Source organism: Lichenostomus cassidix, chromosome 6 (assembly GCF_008360975.1).
Source record: "Lichenostomus cassidix isolate B80296 chromosome 6, HeHo_3.0, whole genome shotgun sequence".
Lineage (NCBI taxonomy): Eukaryota > Metazoa > Chordata > Aves > Passeriformes > Meliphagidae > Lichenostomus > Lichenostomus cassidix.
The window spans coordinates 4,327,160-4,353,938 of record NC_139487.1 but is presented as its reverse complement, the minus strand read 5'-3'; the positions used below and the strand labels follow the sequence as shown (position 1 = coordinate 4,353,938).

Genomic DNA, 26,779 nt, shown 5'->3' with positions numbered 1-26,779 from the left:
TCCTGTGGGACAGTCCATCAGAGCCATGCATCTGCTGATGTTCCAGATACCTCAGATGGAGACCAGGAGCCAGTCCTGGGGCTGGAACTGAAGATCTGGCTGTGCTTGCTGGCTGCAGCAGTAGCACAGCTTCCCTCTTTAATGTCAGAAGAACTTAGTTTGGTCATACTTAAAATATGTTTTATTCTGTGTATGGAACAAGGAGGGGAAAAGTGACTTGGGGTGGGGGAGAAGGGGAGGACAGCTCCCAAGGGGATCATATAGATCATAATTCCTGCTTCACTCCTTCCTGAAAGCTTAGATGCACAGCGAGGGTGGGGGAGTCTGGCTGCTGTTAGCAGTCCTTTAGCAATGATGGATTTCTCATGTGTTTGTTTACACTGAAAAGTTCTAATAGTGAATTGTTCTGTCTCTAAAACTGTGCCCTGATTTGTTTTGTTTTCAAAAGGGAATATGGAAATGAATTCCATGTTCCTCATTAACTTGCAATACCTCTTAGGGACAGATTAAAATGCAGGATTCCTTAACTCCAAGTCCTCCAGCACACTGTGTCCAAATGTGTAAACTCAAAATGCAGACACTGATCTCTCATGTGTCGGGGAGAGAGAACAGAAACATTTGAGAGGCAGCTAGACATGTGCTGTGGTTGCAGAGCTGGCTGTGCATTTGCTCCCCTCGGTGCTTTCTAAATCCATCCTCAGATTTCAGGCTCCTACTCCTGGGAATATAATCACTCAGGCTCAGAGTTACATCAGTGTGGATGGCAACCGTATGTGACCTCTGGGACTCACAGGCTTTGGCACTTGATGTTTTTCCCTCTCAAGTGTGACTGGGCTGGGAGGGCTGCCTGTCCTTTCAACAGCTACTGCATGTTTTAGAAGGAGAGAAAATAAATTAGAAACGGGAATTTTAAATTATCCGCAATTTTCTGCTGTGGTATCTTCATTTCTTGTTGTTTATTAGGTACTCTTATCATAGCTGGGCATCTGTAACCCTCCCCTCCACACACACTCCCACTCAGATAGTAAATGCTAAATGCCAGAGATTTTGGCTGGCTGCTGCTGGTTTTATCTCCTGGCCCTTTGTCTTTGCTGTGGATGACAAAACAGACTGATGGAAGTTGGGATTTCAAGTGTTAATGGTTGATAGATTGGGTATGGCTCTTAATCTGGGAGTATTTATAGGATGTGCACCAAAAGTCATCGATTTCTCAACATCTTTTACAGCTTCACACCCTAAATACAGACCAGGCAGTGCTGTCCTAATAAACATCTTAGTCACTGGGCAGGACTCTTAAATTGCGCCAAAAAAATTCAGATTTGCCACAATATCTTCTGATGGTGGAAGAGATTAACTGCAGGTATTAAAAATTAATTAGTAAATTTGCAATGCACTTCCAAACAAGCAAATTCTCAATAATTATTTATGCAAAACAAACATTTTAGGCAGTTAAAGATTTTACTCGTTGTTATTTGATGCTGTAACTGCAAGTACAGTATTCATAGGGTCACTATGTTAGGGCTTTGAAATTGCAAATTCTTAACTGCATGCTTGACTTCTAAAGTGAGGGGAGAATTCCCTTTGGTAACTCTTGAGTGCAGTGGGACACACACATTTCAAGCTGCAGATGCACCTAGCTCTTTGCATGACTGCATTTTCTTTTTTTTTTAATGTCATTGGTCACATGCAGCAGTTATTCACAGCAGAATTACTTTTTCTGCCTAAACACTACATGAACGATGAGGAACTTGAATGTTCTTCTATGCTTTGTCATTTGCATGTTTTGTTTTAAATATGAATGAATTTTCCCCTTCAAAATACTGATGAGATAGGTCCCAAAAGAGAACATACCTTATTTTCCTGTGCTTAAAAATACCAACTTTTAGGGTCACAGCTTTATGTTGACTGTATTAAATGGGTTGCCTGAAAATACATGTTCCCTGCAAGTAATTATTGATTTAATGTAGATTGGGTTTTACTCAGGGGAATTATCTCCAGCATGTGGTGTAATTTCCCAGTAGTGCTATTCCCTTTAAAAAGAGTGGAAGATAATGGGACTAGGTGTGACCTTAAGAGGTCATCCAGTCCATCCTTCTGCCCTAAAGCAGGATCAACTGTGCTTAAGGCATTCCCAACAGATGTTTGTCTAACCCCAGCATGTCTTGCAGACAGAAAAGCAAGATTGCAAATAATGAAAAGGAACATATAGGATGTGCTCCCTGTATGGTTTTCCTTGTTAGTTCCATCAGAGGGAGAAGCATAAATAGAGATATCCAAACAGGTCAGTCTGGGTCTATCCTATTGATTGAAAACTCAAACCTTTCAGTTGTGTGTAATGTCCTGAATAAAACATTGCAGCAAGCTGCAGCAGCACAGATAATGAATCTGCTCCTCTGCTCTAAAAGTGATAGTTTAACTCGCTGTCACAGCATGTGCCAGCACTGTCATTTTAATTCTCTTCAGCATACATTAATTACAAACTTGTCCCAATTCCTTCATCTGCTCCTGAGTAAAATGAACAACTTTTCAGCATTATTCAATACCAGAAAAATTGTTTTGATTGATTCACAGTGCTGAACTTAGTTCATAGGACTGTCATCTCCCTTGAACCTGCTAAGTCACAAGTTTATTACTATGGCTCTTGACAAAGTTGCTACCAGCATGGCAGTAGATAGTTCTTGAGTCTAGAAATTGTAGTCGAGAATATTTAACCACTTCAGACGTGTTTGGAACTGTTTCATATTTAATAGCTGCAAAAAGAAGTCTAATGTAACAAAGAATTCATGTGCAAAAGTCTTACAGAAAATTCAATCAGATGAAATCTGTAAAATGAAAATATATGATATAGAGAACATTACCAACATTTCCATCCCAGACTTCATACTGTGCCTTTCCCAGCTCTGTTGACAGATGGGATTAATGATAAGCAAACAACCAGAGATTAAAGATAAACAATATGGAGAAATTCTAACTGTAGATGGTGTTTTCTCCTTTTCCCAATGCTCAGTTTCACAGAGGTTAGAGGGGCTTTCCCCCCTCAGCCTCCAGCTGGTTTTGTTCTCCCTCTGATCACCTATCTCTGACAGGAGCACTCTTCCAGGGTGAAGAGCCCTGGGCACAAAACTGCTAATGAGCAATTTAGTCAGTAAAAAGATAGACCTGCAGCACAGCAGAAACCCAGAATAACAATTGATTCCCACTTGTCCAACCCCTCCTCTTTTCAGTGTTGTGCTTTCTGTCCCTCCTTTTCTAGTGAAGCTTCCCTGAGTGCAAAATTAACGTCAATAATAAAGTTTCCCTTCCTCAGGGAAAGCCTCCTGGAATCTCCCTGCTGTTTGCTCATGTCCTGTTGTGCCCCACGTTGTCAGTGATCCAGCAGACACCAAAGAGTGTATTGCCATCTCTGGTATTCCCAGGAAGTTCCATATGGATAAATGTTTTCAGTGTGCTAGGGAAAGAAAAATTCCTCTGGGCAAAACCATTTTCTGAAACTTTAAATAAAATGTATTGATGCTATAAATCAAATGTTCAAAGCGATGCCAAGCATTGCTGAAACTTGTTTAAACTATATATGAATTGTGAGTTATAGACATTTTACCTTAGATTTGAAGCTAAACCTTAATCTAGGCAAATTTCAGTGGCTTTTAAAATTCTAGTTTATTTTCTACTGCAATGACTCTGAAGAAGGTTTTTAGGACCTAAGACAAAATTGTATTCAGCTTTAGGTGCAGCTGTCCCTATAGAAATAATTTGTTGGGCAGTTCTCAGTGTACAGAGGATGTTTGGCCCCATGTGGAAGTGCATTTTGTGCATGGTAGCACAACCCAAGAGGCTGTGTTCATATAAACACAAACATAACTCTCAGGGACCCCAGAGCTGGCCACTGACTCATTTCTCCATCAAGCATCTTGTGTGTAAAACTTGGGCAGAGAAGCAGAGAAAGGCTTCTCAGCTTGCTGGAGATTACTTAAAATCCAATCTATGCTTGGCCTTGCAGAAGGTGTTTTAAGCACCTTTTCTAGCTCCAATCTATAGGGGACTTGGAATTCCTGCAATGTACCCTGTCCCTGCTAAGCTGTGGCAAAGCTGCAGCAATGGGTCACCTCTCCCTGTGCAGAGTGAGAACAAGGCTAACCCATTTCAGTGTGAAAAACTGAGGTCCACGCAGTAAAAACTATTTAAATTAACTCCTCCTTCTGGCACTTAGTAATCTCTGATTCCATTTTTTTCTATCTTGTCTTTAATGGGTGGAGAAAGAGAACACACCAAGGGCTGTATCTTGGATGCACTGAAATCAAACCCTGCAATTAAATGACCTCATAGGGTGTGGATCGTGGCACAGCAGCATCCCACATTGGGCAGGGTGAGCCCTTTGACCTTTTGGTGAGAATCAGCTGGGCTGATTAGTTGGAGAAAACATTCAGCAGATGGGCCCTTCTTAATCTTCTGCTACACACTCGAGTACAGCCAGATAACAGCACTTTGTAGCTTTGGCAAAGGAGTCTCTCAGAAGCAGAAACAAAAAGCCTCTCTTTGAGGTGCCGTGGCTTTTCCCAGGATTATTTTTGTTCCAGTTTTTCCCATGTCATTCCTTTATTCTGTCAGATGCCTGTCCCCTCTCCCCACACTTACCCAAGATTTTGGAATGGTTAAAATGCATGCCATGAGCTCTCAGGTAAGACAGGGAGCACACTTTGCAGAGCAATGAGCATTTAAATCACCGTGTCTGATGGTTTAACTCCTGAAAGCAGATTATCAGCTTCTCAGTGCATGCACTGCATGGCTTTGAAACATCAGAGGCACAAAACAGTTTTATTCTTTGCTTCTTATTCTTTGCTCCTTTTTTGACATGAAACAAATAAACGTTTCCATTGTTGGCAGCATCGGTAATGAAGGCATCAGTAGCCACAGTGCTGAAGAGCTATCCAAGCCCAACTCCAGCACGGTGACTGCAGAGGGGACAGGACAGAGCACTGCCTTGCAAGGGCAAGGAGGACAGACAGACTCTGAGTTCTTAAAGCACTCTGCTGAAGCAAGGGAGAGCAGCCTGCCCATCTCAGTGCCTCTTGCAGGCTGTGCCAAAGGACGTGTCACAGGCAGCAGGGACAGATCACACACCTCAGACTGCCACAGGGCACTGCCAGCACCAGGCCCAGGCAGTGACAAAGAAGAGGGATTACCACATGCCCAGTCTGTGGACAAAATTGCTGCCTCCTGCACCAAAACCAGAGAGACTGAGCCCAGAATCCCACGCCTGGAGCCCAACCCTGCGGCAGCAATCGCAGAAATGCAAGGAGCCACACAAATGAGTCTGAGTGAATTAGGATTGCTCCAGCAGGATGAGCAGCAGGGTGGCATGAGGGAGCCACATGGCAGAATGATTCCCCGGGGTAAAGCAGCAGGAGATTATTTTACTGCTCAGGAGGCCGAGCAGGAGCGAGGAGTTTTGGAAGTAGGTCAGCTGCAGGCAGTAATGCAGCAAGGTAGACAGAACACAGATGGTGGAGAGGGTCTGCTAATGAAAAAGGAAACCTTAATCCCAAATTATCCAGCAACAGGAGGCTCAGACAGCGAAAAATTTGGAGCAATTGTGAATGCTCAGGGCTTCACTGAGAGCTGTAATCTACAGATGGGGGCTCAAACAACAGCTGAAGAGAATGAGGCAAATCCAGCTCTACCTGGAAGCAAAAGGAAGCAATCAGAACCCTGTACTTTAATGTCAGAGTTGCCTTCTAGCCCTCCAAATCTCTTCCTGGTACCAAAGCCTGAAGAGCCTTCAAGGGAATATGTGCCTGGAAATGGCTCTCAAGATCCACCGAGGAGTGAAGCAGTGAAAACAGCCTCTGAAAAAAACAAACCCCTTTTTCAAAGTCAGCTTCAAAAGGATGATGAGCTTGTTAGTGCCGAGCGTTTCAGTGTGCCTTTATCATTTGAGAGAGAGGAAGAAGAGAAATCAGCTGTCACAACTGAAAGCCCAAAAGAAGCCAATAGCGATGAAATTATAAAAGCTGATGATGTGTCTAGAGAAAGCACCACGCTTTCTGAAACAGAAAGCATTATCAGTCCCACCAAGGAAAATTCAGTGGTAGATAAAAGATTAATACTGGAAGAATATGCATTAAGTACTTCTTTGAGCAGATCCACAGAGCTGTATCAAAAAGAAACGGGGGCGGATGTAACAGGAGGGAAAAATGGAATCAGGACAGAGGATACACAAGTGTCAGAAACCAGTGAATTACCTGAGGGCTCAAGTGGGGCAGGAAGACAACTATTGAGGTCTGTTAGTAACCACCACCAGGACATGGAAAATCCCCACTTGGAACATGATCCTGAAAAATCCAGTCTTTGTGAAAACACTTCAACAGGTGACTTAGGCAGTGAGAGTGGGGAAAAGCCTCTGAATTTAGAGAGTTACTCTAAATCACCCAAAGGCAATTCACAGTCTCGTGGTTGTGAAACTGGACAACAAGTAAGCAAAGAGAAAACAGGTTCCCCAGATGGCCTGGAGAACAAGCTTGTGGCTTCACTGCAGCTGGCAAGGGAGGAATGCCCATGGAGTTTTGATTGCTCTAACACTGAGGCAGAAGGCAGAACTTCAGAGCAGTCAGGCTGTAACAGGACTGAAAAGGTTTGTTTAGATGGTGCACACAGTTCATTGCTCCTCCACCCTGAGAACAATAATATTAAGCAGAGTAAGCAGGATGAGTCCTGGGAAAAGACTTTTGCTAGAGAAACTGTGTTGGAATCTGAACTCAAAGCTGAGAGTCAAGAAAAGCCTGGGAGCTCCAGCAAGTCAGGAGAAAGTGCAAAAATGCCCAAATTAGAACTCAATCTCCAGGGCTTAAATGAGTTGGCAGGGACTGTGGGACAAACCAAGGAGGCCTCACAGGCTCCAGAAACCAAAGAACTGAACAGTTTCATCACTGAAGCACCTCACAGAGATCCAGAGCAGGAATCTGCAGCTGCACACAGCAGTGCTGGGGATGGAAATCAAAGTGAGGGTACTCAACAAGAGAAGCACCAAACTGCAGTGAAAAGTTCCATGGAGGATGAAGATTTGGCTCGGAAAAGTGAATATGAATTGGATGTGCCAGTGCAAGCTCAGCTGGAGCAAGAGGCTCCAGAAAGTCACAGAAACACAGAGATGGCTCAGTCAGAACCTCCACAAGCTGCAGCTGGCACTGGAGGACTCACTGCTCAGCAAGTTCCCACGGAGGAAAGGGGTGACAACCACATCACTGCAAACAGCTGTCCCTCTGAGAGTGACACATGCAGCTCTTTGGAGGTCCTGGAGTGCAATGTGAGAGAGCTGCAGGAAAATGCAGGTGCAACTGCTCCTCCCCAAGCAGAGCCCACAGAGCAGTCCCTGCCTGGTGCTGGTGACAGTGGCTGGAGTTCAAATCCAGGAGCTGAACAGGAGCAGCAGAGCAGCCTGACAGCTGTCAGGAGAGCAGGTGATCAGGAGCACACAGGAAAGGCACAGTGGCCATTGGACCGAAATAATCACAGCAACATACCACAGATACCTCTGGACATTTCAAACAACCCTGAAAAACAATCTTCTGTGCCAGGTCCAGCACTGCCCCAGTGTGGCTCTGACAGGCCAAAAGGACAGGACGAGGATGACAGCAGTGCTGAGGATGTGTGCAGCAGCAAACAGGGGCAAAACACTTCAGGTGCAACAGTGCTTAATTTGCAGGATTGCAATGAGCAAAACAAAACCCATCTCAAGGCAGAAGGAAGGTGCTGCAGTAAGCAAAACCCAAGCAAGCCTGAGCAGGGTGATAATTCTTTGATCTCAGCGAGGCAGCATGAAGCAGCATGTCAGAGAGACACTTTTTGCAAAGAATCTGAAAGGAATGAGCAGCCAGGCAGTGTGTGTAGGATAGAGAATAATACTGGTGAAAGCTGTGCTGCTGCTATAAACACTCTTCCAGGGACACAGGATTCAGCAAGTGCCACTAACATATCACAGGCTTTGCCAAGGGATACAGAAATAGCACATACTTCTGATAATTCTGAGAAAAATGATCCCCAAATATCTCATCCAGAGACTCAAAAGAAAACGCCATTAATGGCAAAAAACCCAGAAAATATTCTGACTGCTGATAGGGGATTCATCCAGAAAGATGGAAATGCAGAGATAAGTTGTGAGGACAGTGCTTGTGTCACTTCTGTCACAGAAACAAGCAGTATAAAGCCTGATACAAGTCCAGGGACACAAGGATCTCCTTCACCCTTACAGGCACTCAGGGAAGTAATTCCCACTGATAACTCACATGAATCCAGCTGCATTCAAAATACAACAGAGCAGCCTGGTTATTGTCAAGCAGATTTTACAGCCCTCTCTACCCAGACCTCTGCACTCAGCCATCCCAGCCAGCAACCTGGAAACAACATGGACAAGGGTCCTGTGGGGGAATCACTAAATAATGAGCTGGCAGTTGTAGCCTGTCAAAATGCCTTGGAAAGAAACTCTGATTTGCAGGTTCCCCCAGGTCCTCAGGTGTCAGGTCCTTCACCCAGGGTAAGCACAGGTAAAACAGTGAATTCAGAAAACAGCTCTGCAGGAAATATGTGTGTGAGTGGAAAAGACTGTCCAGACCAAAGTTTTCAGGGTAATGGAGACAGAACTTTCACCCTGCCAGAGACTTTGGATGTGGGGCAGAGAACTGGAAACTTATCACACTTCAATTCTGAGAAGCTGAAGAAAGAGATCACTGCAATTAAATCCAACAAAACAAAAAGTGAGCTAAACTTCAAAGAACAGCAAAGTGACAGTTCAGCAGAGTCTCTGTTAGCACTCCCTACTCCAGAAGGGAGGCTGCTGAGCCTTTCATCATCACAAGAAGGCTGTAATGAGGAAATTGCAACCAATATCTGCGTAGATGACAAGTACAGTAAGATCTTAGAGAAACCTGGGAATTCAGAAAAAATGGAAGAGCTTTCAAAAGAGAATAACAACATAACCAGGGCAGACATCAGTATTTCCAAGCAGTCTGCAGAGAACTCTGGAAGGGAGCATGAGGCTTTGACTTGCAGCTCTCTGGACATTGGCTCCAGCATCCCAGACTTCAGGGAGCACATCAGCCAGATTTTTAAAAAAACTGTCCACAGCACACTGAGTGCTGAGTTACCCCAGCTTTTGTCTGAAAACCATGCAGCCTTTAAGCAGAGTCCAGTGGCCAAGGACACAGCAGAGCTCTGTGGTGCAGAGAACTTTTCAGAACCAAACAAGGCGAGCAAAGAAGCTCCCGAGGCCACCTCAGAAGCAGAGGGGCAAGAGTTGTCTTTAGCTAGCGAGACTTCCTGCAAAGCTGCTGAAGGCAGATCTCTGCAGCAAGAAAACACAGTGGCAGAGCTGCCACCAGCAAGTCTCCAGGAGGCTGAGGACAGCAGGCAGCCCGCTGGCTGTTTAGAAGTGGTCCCTAGCTTGGATGGCGCTCCATCTGCTGAACGCGCTCTGGAAAATCTGCAAAAGCCAGGCAAAGCCACTGAGAGCGGTGAGATGGAAGGAGAGGAAGGCGTGTGTGCTGGTGGCGTCGATCCTGAATCGCTAATGAGCTTAGAGATAAAGAAGCAAGGACCAGCTTCATCTGATGGGGCAGCAGCTGAGAACTTGCCTGCGTGTTCTGACAGCCAGCAGCAACCCGCTGGAGCTGTTATCTCTGCAGGCGATGTGCAGGGGAGGGACGGAGAAGATGCTGCTGCCACAGAGGGAAATAACTTAATTACAGAGTGTAATGCAGAACCAGTTTCCTCTGAAGAGGATGTAAGGCTTCCTACTGAGCAGTGCCAGGATCCTAAGCCAAATGAGCAGGAGAAAAGTGAGTGCGACGATCCAGACGTTGCCAAGAGCATCCCTGACATGGCAGCTTCAGCTCTTGTCCCAGGAGGATCTTACAGCCATGAAAAATTGCCAGACAGTTTTAAAGTGCCACCTGAGGAAGATCAGGAGGCTCACATGCACAGCAATTTTGTGCATGACATTAGGTCTCAGAATGACATGCAGATGATACAGGATGAAACAGTAAATAGGAAATGCTTGGAAACATCGGGAAATTCTCAAGATGCACAGCAAGACAAGAAAGTGACCATGCATGGGTTAATAGATTACTTAAAAACTGAAGTAAGCCAGGATGATTGCTTGCAAACTGACTATAAACTAGAACCTGCCAGTGTGACTGAGGGAGATGTGAAAGAGAGCAGTGATACAGTGGTAAGCACAGCAAGGACAGGTAAGGAAAAAACTGGAGACATCCCTGAAACAGGTACTGCAAGGATGTTAGTCACTGCTGAGGGAGACTTGGCTATAAACACGAACACAGAAGAGCAGGAGGCAGACCTGTACAAAAATCACTCTCCAGCCCTCCCTGTGATGGAGCAGGGTGAGCATTCTGCACGTGCTGCTCTCGCTGTTGCTGAAAATCAGCCAAGCAAGATGAATTCAGAACAGGAAAGCTCCCTCCAGGATGCCAAAGGAAAGCTATCACCGCTTGCATTAACTGAGCCTAAGAACCTTGACCTCCCTGAACTTCAAGACATGGCTGTGGCAGGATTACCCACTGAAAGGTATTTACTTTGAATTACTACGTGAAATGGTTGCAGGAGCCTGGGGCTGGACAGGGGTGCAATTTTCCAGGCAGATGCCCGTTGTCTGGGCGGCTTGGGAGGGCAAGTCACTGACTCTGTTCTTAAATTTGTCTTAAATATATGTTGCTTCTAAATGTGGATTATGTGGGGGGGGGGGGGAAATATTTGTGAGGACAGAGAGGTCCTAAAAGCTGAGGAGCACAGTTCTGAGCTGTTCCATCTGCTGGGCAGGCTTCCTGTCCTTACCTGTTCAGATTTGCTTCCCAGCGTTCACACCTCGTAGCCTGAAGTTAGGCATACAAATAGCACTTCCTAGCCTTAAGTTAGGAGACTTTTGCCTCAGTTTTGGTGACCCAGTTAAGTGAGACCTGCAGCATTCACATGGTGGAGTGCAGTGTTTAAAAACAAGCCCACAGAGTAACCCAATTACTCACAGTTCGTTGTCTGGGCCTCCCTCTTATCCTCCTGTACAATATAATTGCACTGACAGTGCCTTTGATCACCGTGTTAGTCAGTGTTTCAATGACATGGAGTTGTTTCAGATGTGAATTCTTCTGAGCTGGGACTTGTGGAGCCTCAGAGTTGCTTTTTCGGTTTTATTTCTTTTTATTTTCCAAACCTAGCAGTAACTAGGTAACTTTAATAAAGTTAGGGCTTTTTTTTATGAGCTTCTACTTTGCTGTTTGAATTCCTAGTTTGATGTGCAGTTAATTCAGGATAATTATGATCTTAGAACAGGTGATTTCCCTTTATCTAGTCATGTCACTGCTTCCTGTGTAACCTCAGAATTTCCTTACACCCTGTCCCTCTTCTTTCTGTATTGGAGGAGGCAGCAAAAGCTGAGACAACAGCAGAGCACAGGGCTTCAGGGAAAAGCTAAACTAATTCAGACAATACCAATGAATGGTCTGCAGAGATGGAATATCTCTAAGTAATCCCTAAAAAGTAGATGGCACTAACTGACCAACGAGGGAAAATGTTTCAGTGCCACATTTCTTCAAGGTTAAGGTGATAAAAACATATTGTGAGTGAAAATACCTGAAGTGTTTCCATTGTGGTGAGACTGTGGGGGAGTTCTTCCTGCTGTATGTAAGTCTGGGATGGAGGCTGAGTGTGATCTCATTGTGTGAGCAAAATGTACATTAGAAAAATACTAGAAGTGCTGAAAACCAGGACAGCTATATGACTTTCTCTTGAAGGATCTGTCTATAAAATCACAAGGAAATTAGCCACTGTTATTTCTCTTGAGCTCTTTTCCTTTTTGTTTATTTCCCTTGATATGATGGGAAGCTTCACAGTGGGTAGCTTTGAAATTCCCAAACCAATTGCTGGCATGGGCTGGCTGAGGAGCTGTAAGGGACTCTGGGCAGTGCATCTGTCTGTGCATGTGTCTCATATCAGGGCGGGTATCATACTTTAAATAAATACCTGTGGCAGGCAGGGCAGGGCTCTTGAAACAGCTGCTGACAGCTCATGGAGTGGTTGCTTAATGCTTGCATTTGTTTCAAGAATTCATTATCACCTGTTTTTCCTGCGTGAGGTTTTGCATCAGCAGGCAGCTGCTGGGTTTGGACTGTGGCTGTCCAAAAGGCTGAAACACTGGGGAGTCTCAGAGGTACAGAGGAGCCTCTGGTTTGTCAGGCTTGGTTTTAGAGCAATCTGCATTTATAACACAAAAGAGAAGCAGAGAGCATTAGCTGAGCTGGCTGGTCTGTCTTCACCAGGTCCAATACACTGACCAAACCAGTTTTCCTCTGAGATTAAAACTGGGTTTGTATCATTTAATTTCAAGGTGTATTCCATATGCTGTGTATGTCAGCCACGATGTTTAAATGCTTTGCAATGGTTTATTGCCCTGTCAACCTGACAGAGGATAAACTACTACAGTCATGCAAAATGAGTTCCTAAGAGCTGACTACGAGGATATGGACCTGATGTAAAGAACTCCAGGGAGAAAGATTCCTCCCCAGCTCCCAAAATAAATATCAGTAAGAAGTAAATTATTTTCAGGAGAAGGAAATGGTTCTGAAAAATTACTTTCTGAGAAGGTTCTGAATAATTTCAACATTGTTTTCTTCCCTCTCCACTCTTTCTGTGTAACTCCATCTCTTGCAAGATCCCTTATGTTGAAACCTCACTGAACTCTGTGTGTGGGGCCAAAGCTATGTGATCTGACTCTTGAATCCTTGTTAGGATTTCTTCCTGTTGAGTAAAGAGAGGAATTTCTTCCCTCTGTGGCTGTGCCCTGGGAGGAGCTGGTGAGAAGAGCCCTGATGTCTGCAGGCAAAAGTACAGCACCAATCACTTCCCTTCAAATCTTTAGTAAAAAGGACAGACATTTTTGGAAAGGAGGTTGTGGCTGAAGAATTAGCCATGCTTCCTTGTGGAAGTACAGCTGTGCTATCAGTAGAAGCAGGGAAGGGTTGGATTTTGACAACCCTGTCCACCAGTGAAAAGAAGTAAAAAAAAAAAAAACCTTTTCTAATGGTTTTGATGTTTTTAGCTCTTTTACCAAGTCAGTAACAGAAAACTTATGTTCCTAATGGTCACATTTGGGCATCAAAATGTCATTCTTCCCACTTACTACTGGGTGTCCAGTTGTCATTTTTCTGTCTGAGATTTACTTGGAAAAGAAGATCAGGACTTGAGGTTTGTTTTTTTTTTTCTCCTTTTGCAATGGATACCCAGATATCTGTAATGTACCCACATATCTTCTTTTCTGGAGAATGGAGGTTCCTTTATATCCAGAGCAGCCCTTATGTCCCTGAAATGCTCCTGTTTGCATCACAGACTGGGACAGATGTTGAGCAGAGCATGGAAAAAAACTGGAAACGATGGTGAAATTTTAGAGATGTTTGGAGGTGAGATGGATTTTTTGATAAGCTGCTGTACTTCAACTGGCTGGCACATGCAAACTGCCATTGTCTCTTGGAAAAAGTACTGAAGGAGCTTTTTGAAGTGGAGGCTGTGAAGTCATTCCCAGATGTGCATCTCTGAGGTGCACAGAACACATTGCACGTGTTGGCTGATCTGTTGGTTTGGCAAAACCCTGGCTTTGTTCTCAGGCCTTCGGGTGTTGCAGGACTTGCAGAGATGCTCAGGGGCTCAGCTGGGCTGGGTGGGCAGTCAGGGAAGAGCACAGGGAGCTGAAAAGCAGTGACACCCATGCTCTGGGAGAATGAAGAGCTCTGCTGCACTCATTCCCATCACTTATCAATCAAAACAATATTCTTATTTGGGAAGTACCTTGCAGCAGTTGGAGTCAGCCAAGCTACATGAAAAACATTCCTTATGTTCTCTGCATAGGTCAGGCAAGATCTCTAAAGTTGGTCCAGACATACTTTTGGATTTGCTTCATTCTTTGTTCTTGCCATCAAAAATTGGCAAGTTCAGTAACTCCAAAAAAGAATGTTCACTCCTTAGTAAATATGTCCTGGTCTTTTTTTGTCTGCATGACAAATACAGTATTAAATATTTTAACAGCCTTGCTGGATGAGGTGGGGAATGTAGAACTGCTTTTCAGATCAGGCAAGTGGGTTTTGAGCACCAAGGCTTTGTGTTGTTAGCATCTGAAAACAAGAGTTTGGAGTTAAAAGGAAACTTGTCAAAACACTGATTATGCAGCTCTTTATTTCCCTATTTTATAACTTCAACATTGATTCAGGTGTGTTGCATCTCAGGATCACAAAGCAAAGGGAAAAATAGCTGGAGGTGATTTCCACACAAATGAAATGCACAAATTAATCATGTTATTTGTCTCTCCTGCCCTTCTTCCTTTGTATCTGAATTCTTTCTCTTTATTTCCTCCCTTCTTACTGTCATTGTTATCTGCAGTAGGTGCAGCTGTTAGTACAGTTGTGCCTTTGCAGCCCAGACTGCAGTCCTGAACTAAATTAACCTGGTGGGTATTTCTGTGGGAATTTCATCTGTGTGAAGTCTGGGAGATTTAATTTCAGTATTTTTTCTACTCACAGAAGAGTAAAATTAAGATAACTTCACTCTTACCCAACAGACATCTCCCACTGCTTTCTAGGAAGCGAAAGGGAATTTTGCCAACTACTCTCATGAATTCCATTGACTGAGCTGACCTCTGGTTAGGGCAGCATCTAAGTATATATGAAATTTGTAAAGTATGTGTAAAATGCTGATTGGATAGTATTCCCTGTTGTATTCAAAACACAATTGAGTGAAAAACCAGGTATGTGTGACCATGGCACACATTCATAAGGGAGGTATTGGCAGGGATGGATGACACATGATCTGCTGTTTTCACACATCCTTCTGTCTTTCTCAAGACTCTACATTTATTTGATCAAATACAGGCATTTGCTAAGGAAATCCAGCCTGGACACTGCCATACTTTGTCCAATGTTTGGACAGGAAGTTTAGCATCACTTTTTTGTCTTTTTTTTCCTCATTAAATTAAAAATTACTTTCAGATTATTTTTTTTATTTTCTAATAGGATTTCCCCAGATGTATTTTTCAACCTTGCTTCTTCCAAGTAATCTGCCTGTTTTCTCAAAATCATTTCTGCCTGTCTTACAGATCCCCTGTTTTCTTTGTTCCAATACTGTATTTTCTGGCTTTTTGGGAAATTGGATATACTGTGGAGCTTGTTCCATGGTCCCTGTTTCTAATAGAATATGCAAAGTAGGATTGGCCCCAGCTTTGAACCCTGTGGAGGGCAGCTCTGAAAACAGCAATTACAGACTCAGGGATATGTCTGAAGAGCCAGAACTCCATAGTTCTTGCCTTTCCCTTTTCCTTCTGTTTTCCCTCCTGCTGTCTTTTATGTTGATTCTTCGGATCCTATCTTATCAATATTGGTCTGGATGTGTGGAAACCCACACACCCTGCTAATAACAGGAGGGGATTTCTTAATTGTTGCAATTCCTTAACATTTGGGTGCCCTGGAAAAATAAAAAAAAGGTCACATGGATCTGTTTTGGCCTCTTCATCTATTGGTTAATTCATCACAGGTTATAAGTCTCTGTAGAGTCTCTGCAGTAGAGTCTCTTTGGCCTGTAAAAAGTTCTTCCTCTCAAAGTGCAGTAATAAGTGTAGAAATGTTAATTGCTGCAATCAAAGGTGTAATTGTTCTGGATTCTAAGGTCCCTGGGAAATGCTGATTGCCATCATTCTGTGCCGTGGGGAATGACCAGCCCTACTTTGTTAATTTTGTTCTCCTTGCTGAAATGTGCTTGGCATCTCCTCTTGGTTCAGCCAGGCTTAATCCTTCCTCTTCTCCACTCCCCTTGTTTGGTATTTGCCATCCTCAGTCAAATAACCAGCTGTCCAAAAGTGCCTCAGGACTCCACAAGGTTGGTTCCAATTTAATTCCACTAATTGACTTTCTTTACCTCTTGGTACATTCCTTTGAAGGCAGCTGTGAGAGAGGCTGCAGCCTGCCCTGGAATGGGTAAATGCTGACCCAAAATCTCTGCTCCCTTGGAGTGATACCAGCAAAGAACTTTTCCAGCCTCCAACCTGTCAATCTCTGTGTCCATGGTGCTCTGAAAAACATGGAGCATGTGCTCCATGAAACTCATCAAACTGCTTTTTTTAAATTCTTCTCCAGACTGTTTTTCGTAGCTCCTTTGGCTAATGAAACACAAACAGTGTAATCAATAAAGTCTTTTATTTTTGCACTCAAGAGCTTATGTAAAATCTTTGGAATTTGTAACCATGATAACATTGTTATGCTCTCCTAGCTGATAGAAATATCAAAGCCAGCTAAGAATAACTCCACAGCAGACAGAGAAGATTGGATTTGTTTCCTGGAATGGAAGCAAAAAGCATGAATACATTGCTCAGTTACTAACAACTATGGAAAAAAAAATAAATTGACACTTAAAACTTCCATTTCCCCTCCCTAACAATGTCATTAAACGACTCAAAACATAGAGTTAGTTTTGCTGAATAAAGTCTCCAAGATTTTGCACATCTTATCTTTTTTTTTTTTTTTTTTTAATGCCGCAATGGTACATGAAACTTATGTTGCATCTACCATTCTCCAAAACTTGTTCTTCTGGTAGAAACTCTAAATAAACTTGGTCTTCTAGAGAAGTTACCATTGGAATTTTTGAGGCTATAAGTCTAGCCTAGGGTTTTCTAAAAACCTATCTTACTTAATTGGAAATTTGCAAAATGTCAGTTTCCCATCACTTTCATCCTCCAAGAGATAATGGGTTAACATTAAATATTCCTTTAGATTAAGGTGAAAGTCTGGGAATTTAAAGAGACAGCCATCCCAAAACCTAACCAGTAAAAGCTGCTGGGAAATGCACAGCCTAATTTTCAGCCACCACAAATGATGGCTGTGGGCAATCTGTATGTGAAAAGTCGTGGAAATATAAAGTTCAGGTGTTTGTTACAGAATGTGGCTTGGTATCTCAGCCAGGCTGCTGTGCAGTTAATTGGGTCTGTGGTTTTGCAGTGAATGAGTGTGAACCTCTGGTTAGGAAATGCAAACAAGAAAATCCTCCTTTATTCTAAACAAACTGAAGTACATTTCCATGATTTGTTGCAGAAGGGGCTTAAAATGGTCTCCAAGTTTTCACAAAGAACAATTTCAAATCACACATGAACATTGTTCAGAAGGGCATGCAGTGATAGCACAAGGAAGAATGGTGTTAAGATGAAGAGGGTAGGTTTAGATTGGATATTGAGAAAGAATTGTTCCCTGTGAGAGTGAGGAGGCACAGGGTGCCCAGAGAAGCTGTGGCTGCCTCTGGATCCCTGGAAGTGTCCAATGCCAGGTTAGACAGGGCTTGGAGCAGCCTGGGATAGTGGAAGGGGATGGACCAAGATGAGCTTTAAGATCCCTTCCAACCCAAATCATTCTAACATCTACATTTTTTTAAGTGTCCTCCCCAGTATGTGCCACCCTGATGCTTTCTGGGTTTTCCTTGCAGCTGTTCCTGGCAGCCAGGGAATGGCCAGGACTCTCCTGCTCCCAGTCCCTCTCATCAGCCACTCACCGCCCTGCTCCAGCTCCGGCCTCCGGAGAAATCTTTTGCAAGGCTTTCCTTGGCGGCTCTTTGATCTGCCCCAGCCAGCCTGGCCCTGCTCACCCTGCCAGCCACCCCTGCCCTGTCATTGTCTGCTGGGAGCTTGCTTATCTCTTGTTTTCCTCTTGCTTTTCAGCCGTTTCCCCCCTTCCTCCCCCAAGCCTTCTATTAAGGCAGCTCAGGCACACCTGAGCGCTCTGTTGCTGCAGTTTCAGCCTCTCAGGTTCCCAAGGGTCAGTAGCAGAGGGCACTGGGAGACAACTGGAAATGTTTCTGTGACAAAGGTGGCTTGAGATTGCTTCACAGCAAGGCAAAGGGTTTTGGCGCAGCAAAAGGCTGAGGAATAAACAGGCAGAGGCACGTTGTTTGAGAAAAATGACCTTTTACTCCAAAAATGCTCAGTTTGGTTCTGTTAGCAGGAACATGGATAGTCTGTGGCCACGGCTTTGCGCCAGACTGAAGTGCTGCTCGCAAAGAAAATAAAAATTTATTTTAATGAATCTTCCTATTTCCAGGGTTTCCCCTCCCCCTCAGGGCAGTTATACCTGCAGAAGCCATTTATGAAATGGCTTCCAGATGGCAAAAGAGGTTAATTCCCCTCAAAATGAGAGAGAGACTGCATCCTTGTACCTGCATCAAAAATCACAGTAAATTTTTCCGTGGCTGGTTTCTTACTGCTGGGGAAGCAGGATATGAGAGAGATGCTCACCTCAGAAGGTTTTAACTCAGACTCATCTTTATTCTTGCTGTCAGACTGGGCGCTACTTGCTCCCAGTGCTGCAACCAAGTGAACTCTTCCCATACCGTGCATGGTGTTTGCCCCATGTAAATCCATACCTTGCAGCCCAGATGATGTTGGCAGTCTACATGTTTTTCAGCATTTTAACCCATTACAGTGTCTGATTTGGTGTCTGGGGATAATTTGGCATAGTCTTCTATTTTCTCTATAGGTATCTGAGTTGTTAAAAGCAGCAATGAGCACATGGAGGGGAAATTGCTGTCTTCTGCTTTCAGACTAGGTGGGAAAGTTCTCTTGTAGCACAAAATTTACCTGAACAAAAATCTGTTACCTCTTTTTGCTTACAGAAGATCAGACAAGGGCTAGAAGTAGAAACAGTTTGAGAGTTAAAAAATTAAAAATTGGATTATGTCTTTTCCCCCATGTGGCTCAGCTCTGAATTGATGCTTTGAGAGGTCCACCAGGCATCATTACTGAGTTCTGAAGAAGGAGAAGAGTTAGTTTTGTCACCCAAGGTGTGGCTGTCACCACAGCTGAAGAGTTTGGAGACATGGAATCAGCTGGGGAACTAACTCTGCTAAACTGAGTCTCTGTAGCCACAGTGTTTTATCCGAAATATCTCAATTGCTTACCAAATGCCCAATCTACCAACTCTCTTGCTGTGGGATAGATATCATAAAGCTTCTAGTTATTGTCTCATGTTATAAACATGATAATGATCTCCCTAGGGAGAGACTCTCAATTAATTCCTTGGGTGCTGGCAGCTCGTATATGCAATTTGGTGTATCCCCATGCAGACTTAATTACCTGTAAAGCCATTCTTTTGTGTTGTAATAAACCCATAGGAAACCTAAGAAATTAATAAGGGCATGCAACTAATTAAAACTGCTCCATTTTTTTAGAGGCAAAGAAACCTGTAAGAAAGCAGGTAGAAGAATCTATGAGAAACAAGGTAAAGAAACCTACAGAAAGAAAGAAACTCATATGAAAGCAGGTAAAGGAACTTATAAGAAGGCAGGTAAAGGGGCCTGTAAGAAAGAAAGCAGGTAAAGAAATCAATGAGAAAGCAGATAAAAAAAGAGAAGATTAACCTATAAGAAGGCGGGTAAAGAGACCTATGAGAAAACCTAAGTGACTTTAGGAGTGACTTTCTTAACCCAAGAATTAGGCTAGGAATATAATGGTTTGTTCTAGATTTTTAAAAAAATCCTATTTGTTTGCCTATAAACACCCAATGCTTCAGCGAAAGCTGTTAAAAACCTTACATCCGCATCCTGAAAACACTTCAAAAAACTTCCATTTAAAGTTGGGCCGAACACCATTCCTGCCGCCTGAAACTTTCAGAAAAAGTCGCCCAACACCATCAATTAAAGCAGGCTCTTCTTAAGTGGCTTTTGCAGCGTCGGGAGCTATCCGTGTGAGCTCCGAGCGTTACACACACCGTAACCTAATCTCTCCACATCCCCCCTCCTCCAGCGCATGGAAACTCCGAAATTCCACCGTAAAACTGGGCAGAGCGAGGGGGGAACAAGAAAGAAGAAGACAACCCGCGTGTGAGGCGGTCAGTGGGGCTGGCGGGGCTGATTTCGCCCCTTTGTTGCCGCAGTCCCACAGCCCCAATGCCCCGGGCCGGCGGGGGAGGGAGCGCCGGGGCGCGGCAGCCGCGGCCGCTCGGCCTTTCCTCGGGGAGCCTCATGGGAGGAGCCTGCGAGCAGCAGCAGCTCCGGGCTCCTGTTCCTCGGCCCTTTGTAGCTGCGGAGCTCGGTCGGGAGGGCTCAGGGCAGCAGGGGCTCAGCGGTGCCCGCCCGACAGTGCGAGCTCGGGGCTCAGGGCTCGGGGCAGCCGCGGCCGTGAGGGCTGTGCCGGCTTGGGCTGTGCCGCCGAGGATGACTGCGAGCAGTAGCGCTGCTGCTTGTTTCCTGGCGCTGGTGAGTACACACTTGTGAGTGGGAAAGTTTTTTTTCCCTCCTCTTATTATTTTTTCTGTTTTGAACAACTTTTGGAAGCTGTTTTTCCCGCTCCCACGGCGCTGCCTCTATCCCTGGGTGTGGATTAACCCTCCTTACCCCCTCCCCAAAAAAAGTGACCGGATGGTTTTGTGGCTCCTGCCCTGCTTGCTGGCTGGGTTTGGGCTTTCTGCTCTGCTGAGGAGGAGACTCTGTGTGTGCTGTTTGCTCTGAGAAACTTCAGGTTTACTGACTGGGAACTTTGGGGATTTGGGAACTTCGGAATCCTTCTCCGGTGACATCAGGACGTGACCGGAGAGACCTCCCGAGGCTCTAAAGCTGCTCCCTGGTGACGTGATGGGTTTTTTTTTAATGGTTGACAGTTTTTACAGCAAATATGCTTATTCATCCTGTGCAGGCGTGATTTATCCTTCTGTCACTTCTATGTGGCTTTCTGCTGTCCTTCTTTTAGCTTGCGAAGGAAGTAGTGCTGTAACACGTTTCAGTCCCCTGAAGTGTTTTAATCTGAAATAATTGTGTTTGTTTAGTGTAGTAACTCACCCTAAGTTTTAATGCGACCACAGTAATGTAGAACACTCCGGCAAAAAAGAAAAAAAAAATCTATTTTATTGTTATGGCTGATGGAATCAATGATCAGTCTGGTTACACGTGTTACAGAAATAAGGTATTTCTAAGGAAAAAGGGCCGGGAGAGAGAGGAAGTGCAGGTAATGTGTGACTAAACCCCATCCCCTGCCAAGATAACTCCTCTATCTTGTCAGGGTTTCCACAGCCACTGCCAGAAAAGCACAATTCCTGAGAATGCCTGTGCATGGTCCTGTATATGGATGGCTGTCAGCGATAGCAGAACATCGGGAATTACCTGCAGGGATTGCCAGCTGCTGCACAGCTGGGGTGCTTTCCGTAGGTGGGGGATTGCCTTCAGGACGGCTTGTAAAAACGCTTTCATGTCTCCAGAATGCAGCTGCTGAGTTGGTTTGCCTTTCTTGTGTTGGAGATGTGGAATTGTGCAGGAAGAGAAGGGACTTGCTTGTTGCTGGAAGCACAGCCTTGTGTCCCAGCTGGGCAGCCTCGTGTTCCCGCATGGACTGTGGCCAGCCAGGGCGGTGACAGGTCCCTCCCTTGGGGACAGGTGTGACTCAGGTGCTGCCCGGCCTGGCTGGGCTGGGCTGGCTCTCCCAGCAGATCTGCTCTGCCGATTCCTCGAGTCCTGCTCAGAGGAACGCCTTGGAAATCTCAGCAATAATCCCCCCAGGAGCCACTTCTGGTGTCGTGGTGACAGTGCCTTTTTTCCATAAGTGCAGCTGTGTTGCCATACATTGGGCATCAAACTCGTGTTTCCCCTGTGTGGCAGGCATTTTATTTGCTTTTTATTACCACATGCCAGTTCATCTCTTGGATACCTTCATTACTGTGTTTGCACAGCCCCAGCTCAGCAGGACTCAGCCTGGCCCAGGCTGAGCCTAAACACAAAGTACTGATGTCAGGCACTTTAGGCATAGTTTCTTCTTCAGAATGTGGAAGAAATTTACGAGGTTTTTTCCAAAATCACGTATTTAAATGCATAAGTAGGTCCTTTGTTGGGTTTACAGAAGGCAGTGTATTTCACAAAAATTGGAACTTTTGGCTGGGATTGTGTGTTTAGCTGGTAAAACTAAAACCTTGGCTATATCTAAGAATAGTGAGCAGCAAAAGTGATGCCCAGTCATTGCTGTGTCTGAGCTTTTAAGGTATTGCTGGTGGATGGACTTGTCCTGTGGGGATGGATGTTCCCTTAGTTCATTGGGAAATAAAGCCACACTTTCCATTTTAATCTTAGTATCTCATGTTTTTCCTGAAATGCTGTTGATACTTCAATGGGCTTTAAATTAGTTCATAAGTAGTAGTACAGGAGGGGGTAAAAAGAGGGGTTTGTTTATTTTTAATCCTTTGCTTGTATCTTATGCAGCAGTTCTAAACTGTTCCCTAAACAAGTTTAGTTTTAGTTAGCAATTCCTATAATGTTGATTTCTAATATAAGAAACAGCTTCTTACCTCCTTCTTTGCTGAATCATGTTGACAGGAGTCCCAATAATAATGAAAATAGTTTTAAAGAACAGAAATACCAAAGGTGCATAAAGTTACTATAACAGGTTATTATTGGATTTTCTAGACATCAAGTTTATTTCAGTCAATATGGCTAAGGTATGAAATAGAACAAGGTGTGAGAAGGTAAAACTAACATTATGAAGGAATTAATAAAATGGATCAAATTTTATGAGGCACAGTGTGTTTGAATGAATGAATTTGAAACTGAGGTAGGTGCTGCTTTATTTCTTTCCTTTCCGAAGAATTCCAGTGTAAGAACTTAGCAACAGCAAATTCTCTCAATATTTTTCTGTACTTGATTAATATTTTTTCAAATGTGTGGGTAAACTGAGGCTGAAAAAATTGACTCTTTGGCTGAAGTATGAAAGCCACGTATGAAATCTGGAGGATTTTGTCTGTCAGCCTTGCTATACTCAGTTAGAACATCTTGTTTCTTGAAGAAAACAAAACAGCGGGTGATGAGAGCCCTGAGAGCTCAGTCCTGCCTTGTGGTTGTTGGTGCCATTTTCCAGAGATTTCTGGAGTAAGAGCAGGATCTATAAATCTTACCGTTATCTCATTAAAAGCAACCAAATGTTTGGGACTGGGAGATAGCAGAGTTTGAAATGCTTGTTGGTTTCCCTTGGAGTAAACTTGGAGCTATTGTTGACTGTTCAAAGGGAGCCACATCCAGCTCTCCTGATTGGAAAAACATGGACAGGGAGTAAATGCCAAGACCCGTAGCTGCCTTCTGTCTCTAGCACCAGTTTCAAAGCATTTTATGACTTTCCTATGAAATTAGGGGTTTAAGGTCTGCATCTCATGGATGTCAGGAGGAGAGCAACCAACAGACTGAACAGAGCACCCAGTGCTTGCTGCCTCTGTATCCACGAGTGCCAAGTTGTGCCCTGCATGCATCTTAATTTTCTGCCTTGGTTTGAAACTTGCTTCCATAGACAGAGGTCAGACCTGCTGGGTTTAAACAGAAGAAATTACACAGGTTTAGGGAGTTACTTCCCATTCATTCATTGATATTTAATGACTACTGTGGGTCAAGCTTTGCCTGAAACATTTTATTTGCATACCTGCCTTCTAACAGTGACTTGGAAAATCTCTTTCCAAGGCTAAGTAGAGGCCTGAAAAGTGAAATTGTGAAACTCAAGAGCCTAAGGACACTTGATGGGCAGTGTCTTTCTCTGGTGACACACTAATAACAGGCTGAACCCCATGCTCTTTGGGCTGAATTTAGTGTGCTCGCTGCAGCTGTTGGTAAGCAACTGCTTGTTAAACTGTGAGGTATTTTCCTTTGCAAACTATTTCAGTCATGCTTGTCATAAGTTGAATTTGGAAGCAGTTTTATGTAGATCCTCTTCCAGGCTTGACCCAGAACTCAGGCAACAGAACGGAAAAAGCTCGTGGCCTTTTTATGGAGCTCAGTTCTTGAAACAGATTGGCCTTAAAGGCTGCTGGCTGTCGAGGGTGACAGCAGGGACATGGTGGCAGGCGCCTGCCAGAGCCAAAGGCGCCTGTGATGCCCAGGAATGTCACTTGTGGAACAAGTTTGAGCAGCTTGTGGATGGCTTCATTGTTTGTGCGGCACAGAGCAGGGTGGCTTGGCAAGGAGCAGCTTCGCCATCACCTCCCCAAGCCTGAGTTTCAGGTTACTTTGTCCATAAACTATGAAAATCCCTGTCCAGGAGTTGGTTGTGCAGGAAACCTGAGTGATGAGGGGCAGAGACTTTGCTTCTCACCAGATTGGGGCACAGCAGCTTCAGTTGCAGTTTGGGCTTGTGCTGTGTTTATATATTCACTGGGAATATCCTTAGTGCTCTGTCTAAAAACCTGTGCTCTTAACAAAACCTGTCCACCTCCTCATTTTACTCATTATGCATGTAAAAAAGAAATTGTAAAGTGATGATGTCGAAATCTATTTTATAAACACTCATTTTAACGTAAAGCAGAGGGGACACCCCGGGTTGTGCTATATCTGTGGCTCAGCAATGAATGAAACCCTTCAAGCCAGAGGACTTTAGAACCTGTAAACACCTTGGCTCAAAGTTCCCTTCAACAAGCAGAGCCCTCAGGTGTGGTTAAACCAGAGAACCTGTGGGCAGTTAATTGCTCAGAGTTGTAATTGTTTTTCCCACGTGAGCATGTTACAGAATCCTTTAGATAAAATGTGGGAAATGTGAGTACATTCATATGGCAGCCTTCAGTCATCACCAGAATAACACCGACATTGTTACAGTAAAGTTTAACTGTTTGTTATGTTTTTTGGTTCAAAATTAAACTACGGTAGGGAATCATCCTGGATCTCTGGATTTGAAGTTAGGTAAGGAAGTAATCGTTTAGTGTTAAAGCTGGGTTCTCTCAGATTTAGAGCTTTTTATTTATAAACTGAAATCCCAAGTGCTGAGTGACAGTTTCAAGTTCATGCACCTCAAATCCATCTGTGTATGGTGCCATCCCTCTGTGTACAGGGTGGAATTCTCTTGATGGTACAGGAAACAAGATGGACAGAAGGGGATTCAGGGCAGTGTGAAATTGCATCAGCAGCTCAAGGTCACACATTATGGGTTACAAAAACTTGAGGATTTTGGTGAATTTTATGAAAAACTGATGTTTCCAGGGTGCTGGTCTTTGCGTGGTCACATGGCAAAGTCAGGTTGAAGTAGGCAATAAAAACATTGTTTTCAGGGGTTTCCATTATTTGGTGTCTCTTAAAAATAAACAAATCCCCTTTTTCAACAAGGCTCCTTTCCTTACTGATTCAGCAGTGTGTTTCCAAATTGTTTTCTTTAGTCATGAGGTGCTGGTACTCAGTGGCACTCTGCTTTTCCCAGGAATGGGACAAGGCTGGATGTCCCCCTGTGTGCTCTCGACAGCCCCTGGGACACCTTTGGCTCTGTGCACCCCCCAGCTCAGGGGAAAACCAACATTCACCTCCTTGTGGTTTATGTGGTTTCTAAGCAAGGAAGTCTTGTAATTTCTCTTGTTCAAGCAGCATCTCCATTTCTCATTTGCTTTTCATAATCAGAAGCACAATGGGGTTTGTTTGCTGTTGGATTGTACTGTCTGATTGCTCCCGCAGTTGTAACTCAGACAAAAATCCAGAGACTTCAGTCCTGTGGGAACAAAAGCAACTCAGATTAAAAATGCCAACTTCTCTGCGTTCCCTAACACACAAGTTAGCTCATTCATGCTGAAGTCCAGGGATTCAGATGGGCAAACAACAGTAATTCTGCAATAACTCAGACATCTAAGCCTGCCTTTCTCCATGTCTTTTCTCTCCACAGCCCTCCTGGGCCAGGTGATGATAATCAGTTGGCTTCTCCGCTCGATCCCTGTGAGCATCCCTTAGCTGTGTGTGCAGCCTCTGGAAATGCTGGCGCCGTGGGAGCTGCTGAGCTGACTGCAGCAAGGTACTGACCAGAGCCGTGGCCTGGGGCAGGGGAATGGCTGCACTGCTCCCTGGTGAGGGAGGGTGGAGGAGCAGGGGGTCAGTGCTGGCTGAGGAACTGCTGTCACCCTCCTTGGATGGATAAATGTCTGGTGGGACCAGTTGCTGATGGGTTTGCGGAGTCGGCCTGTGTCTGTCAGCAGAGATCTGAACCAGAATTTAAATTCCCCCTTGTCAAAACCTTCAAAAGAAGATGCTGTTCACCTTTCCCTGAGATTGTATCACTTCAGCATGTAGGAGGGTCATGACATGTGAAGGTGCCATACATACCCTATATCTTTGCAATGCTTATATTTTTTTTTTTTTGGTAGTACCAGGTAACTAATCCTTGGAGCATTTTCTTTGAGAAGTTCTTCAATGATGTAATGTTGATTATAAAGCATTCAGGTATCTCTGTGGGACTGGCCTTTTTGTCTGCCTTTGCTTGCACTGAGAAGGGAAACTGTTGCTTTATTTGTGCTGGTGGTAGAGGGTTGTCAGGATCTTCGGGCATATGAATTTGTCTTAACAACAGAGGAAGCTTTGTAGGGTGTGTGTACCCTTCAATCACCGGCAGTTCAGTGGAGTGTAAACATACACAGTATATTTAAGCTAGCATTAAATTTGTTAGCTGAAGTCACAATAACACACCATCAAAGGGAGAAGGGACCTTGTGTGGTTTGCTCAATCCACCTTAAAAGCTGGGTGACTTGGCTGTTTAGCCCATCCTGGTCTGCCACCAGTCCCCAAGCTGGTTAGTCACAAATGCTGGCTGAGGGAGTCTGTGAGAAACAAACTTTTTGCTACAGTCAGAGTAAGATGATCTAGAGAAGCTTACAGTGGGAAGCTAATGATGTGGATTTCTTCCAGTTCTTGTGAGTTTTTACTCAAAGAGTTGTGTTTCTTTTGTTTTTAACAAATGTAATTGGGTTACTGATGTTTCTTTGTGGATTCTGGTTTTTCT

General features: G+C 44.2%; 1 protein-coding gene and 1 long non-coding RNA gene across 11 annotated transcripts in view; both read left to right on the top strand.

Moving 5' to 3' along the window:
- The window catches only part of TACC2 (transforming acidic coiled-coil containing protein 2), a 125,947-nt gene that overhangs the window by 26,488 nt on the left and 72,680 nt on the right, over positions 1 to 26,779 (top strand). For all 10 annotated transcript variants that reach the window (XM_085064679.1, XM_085064677.1, XM_085064674.1 and 7 more), the window contains 2 exons: positions 4,882 to 10,572; positions 25,673 to 25,798. In XM_085064679.1, coding sequence (XP_084920805.1) covers positions 4,882 to 10,572; positions 25,673 to 25,798 — 5,817 coding nt within the window. The remainder of the gene's footprint in view (positions 1 to 4,881; positions 10,573 to 25,672; positions 25,799 to 26,779) is intronic.
- LOC146435083 (uncharacterized) lies at positions 19,267 to 22,122 on the top strand. The gene is made up of 2 exons (XR_014853129.1): positions 19,267 to 20,271; positions 21,307 to 22,122. It is a non-coding gene; the product is annotated as an uncharacterized LOC146435083 (long non-coding RNA).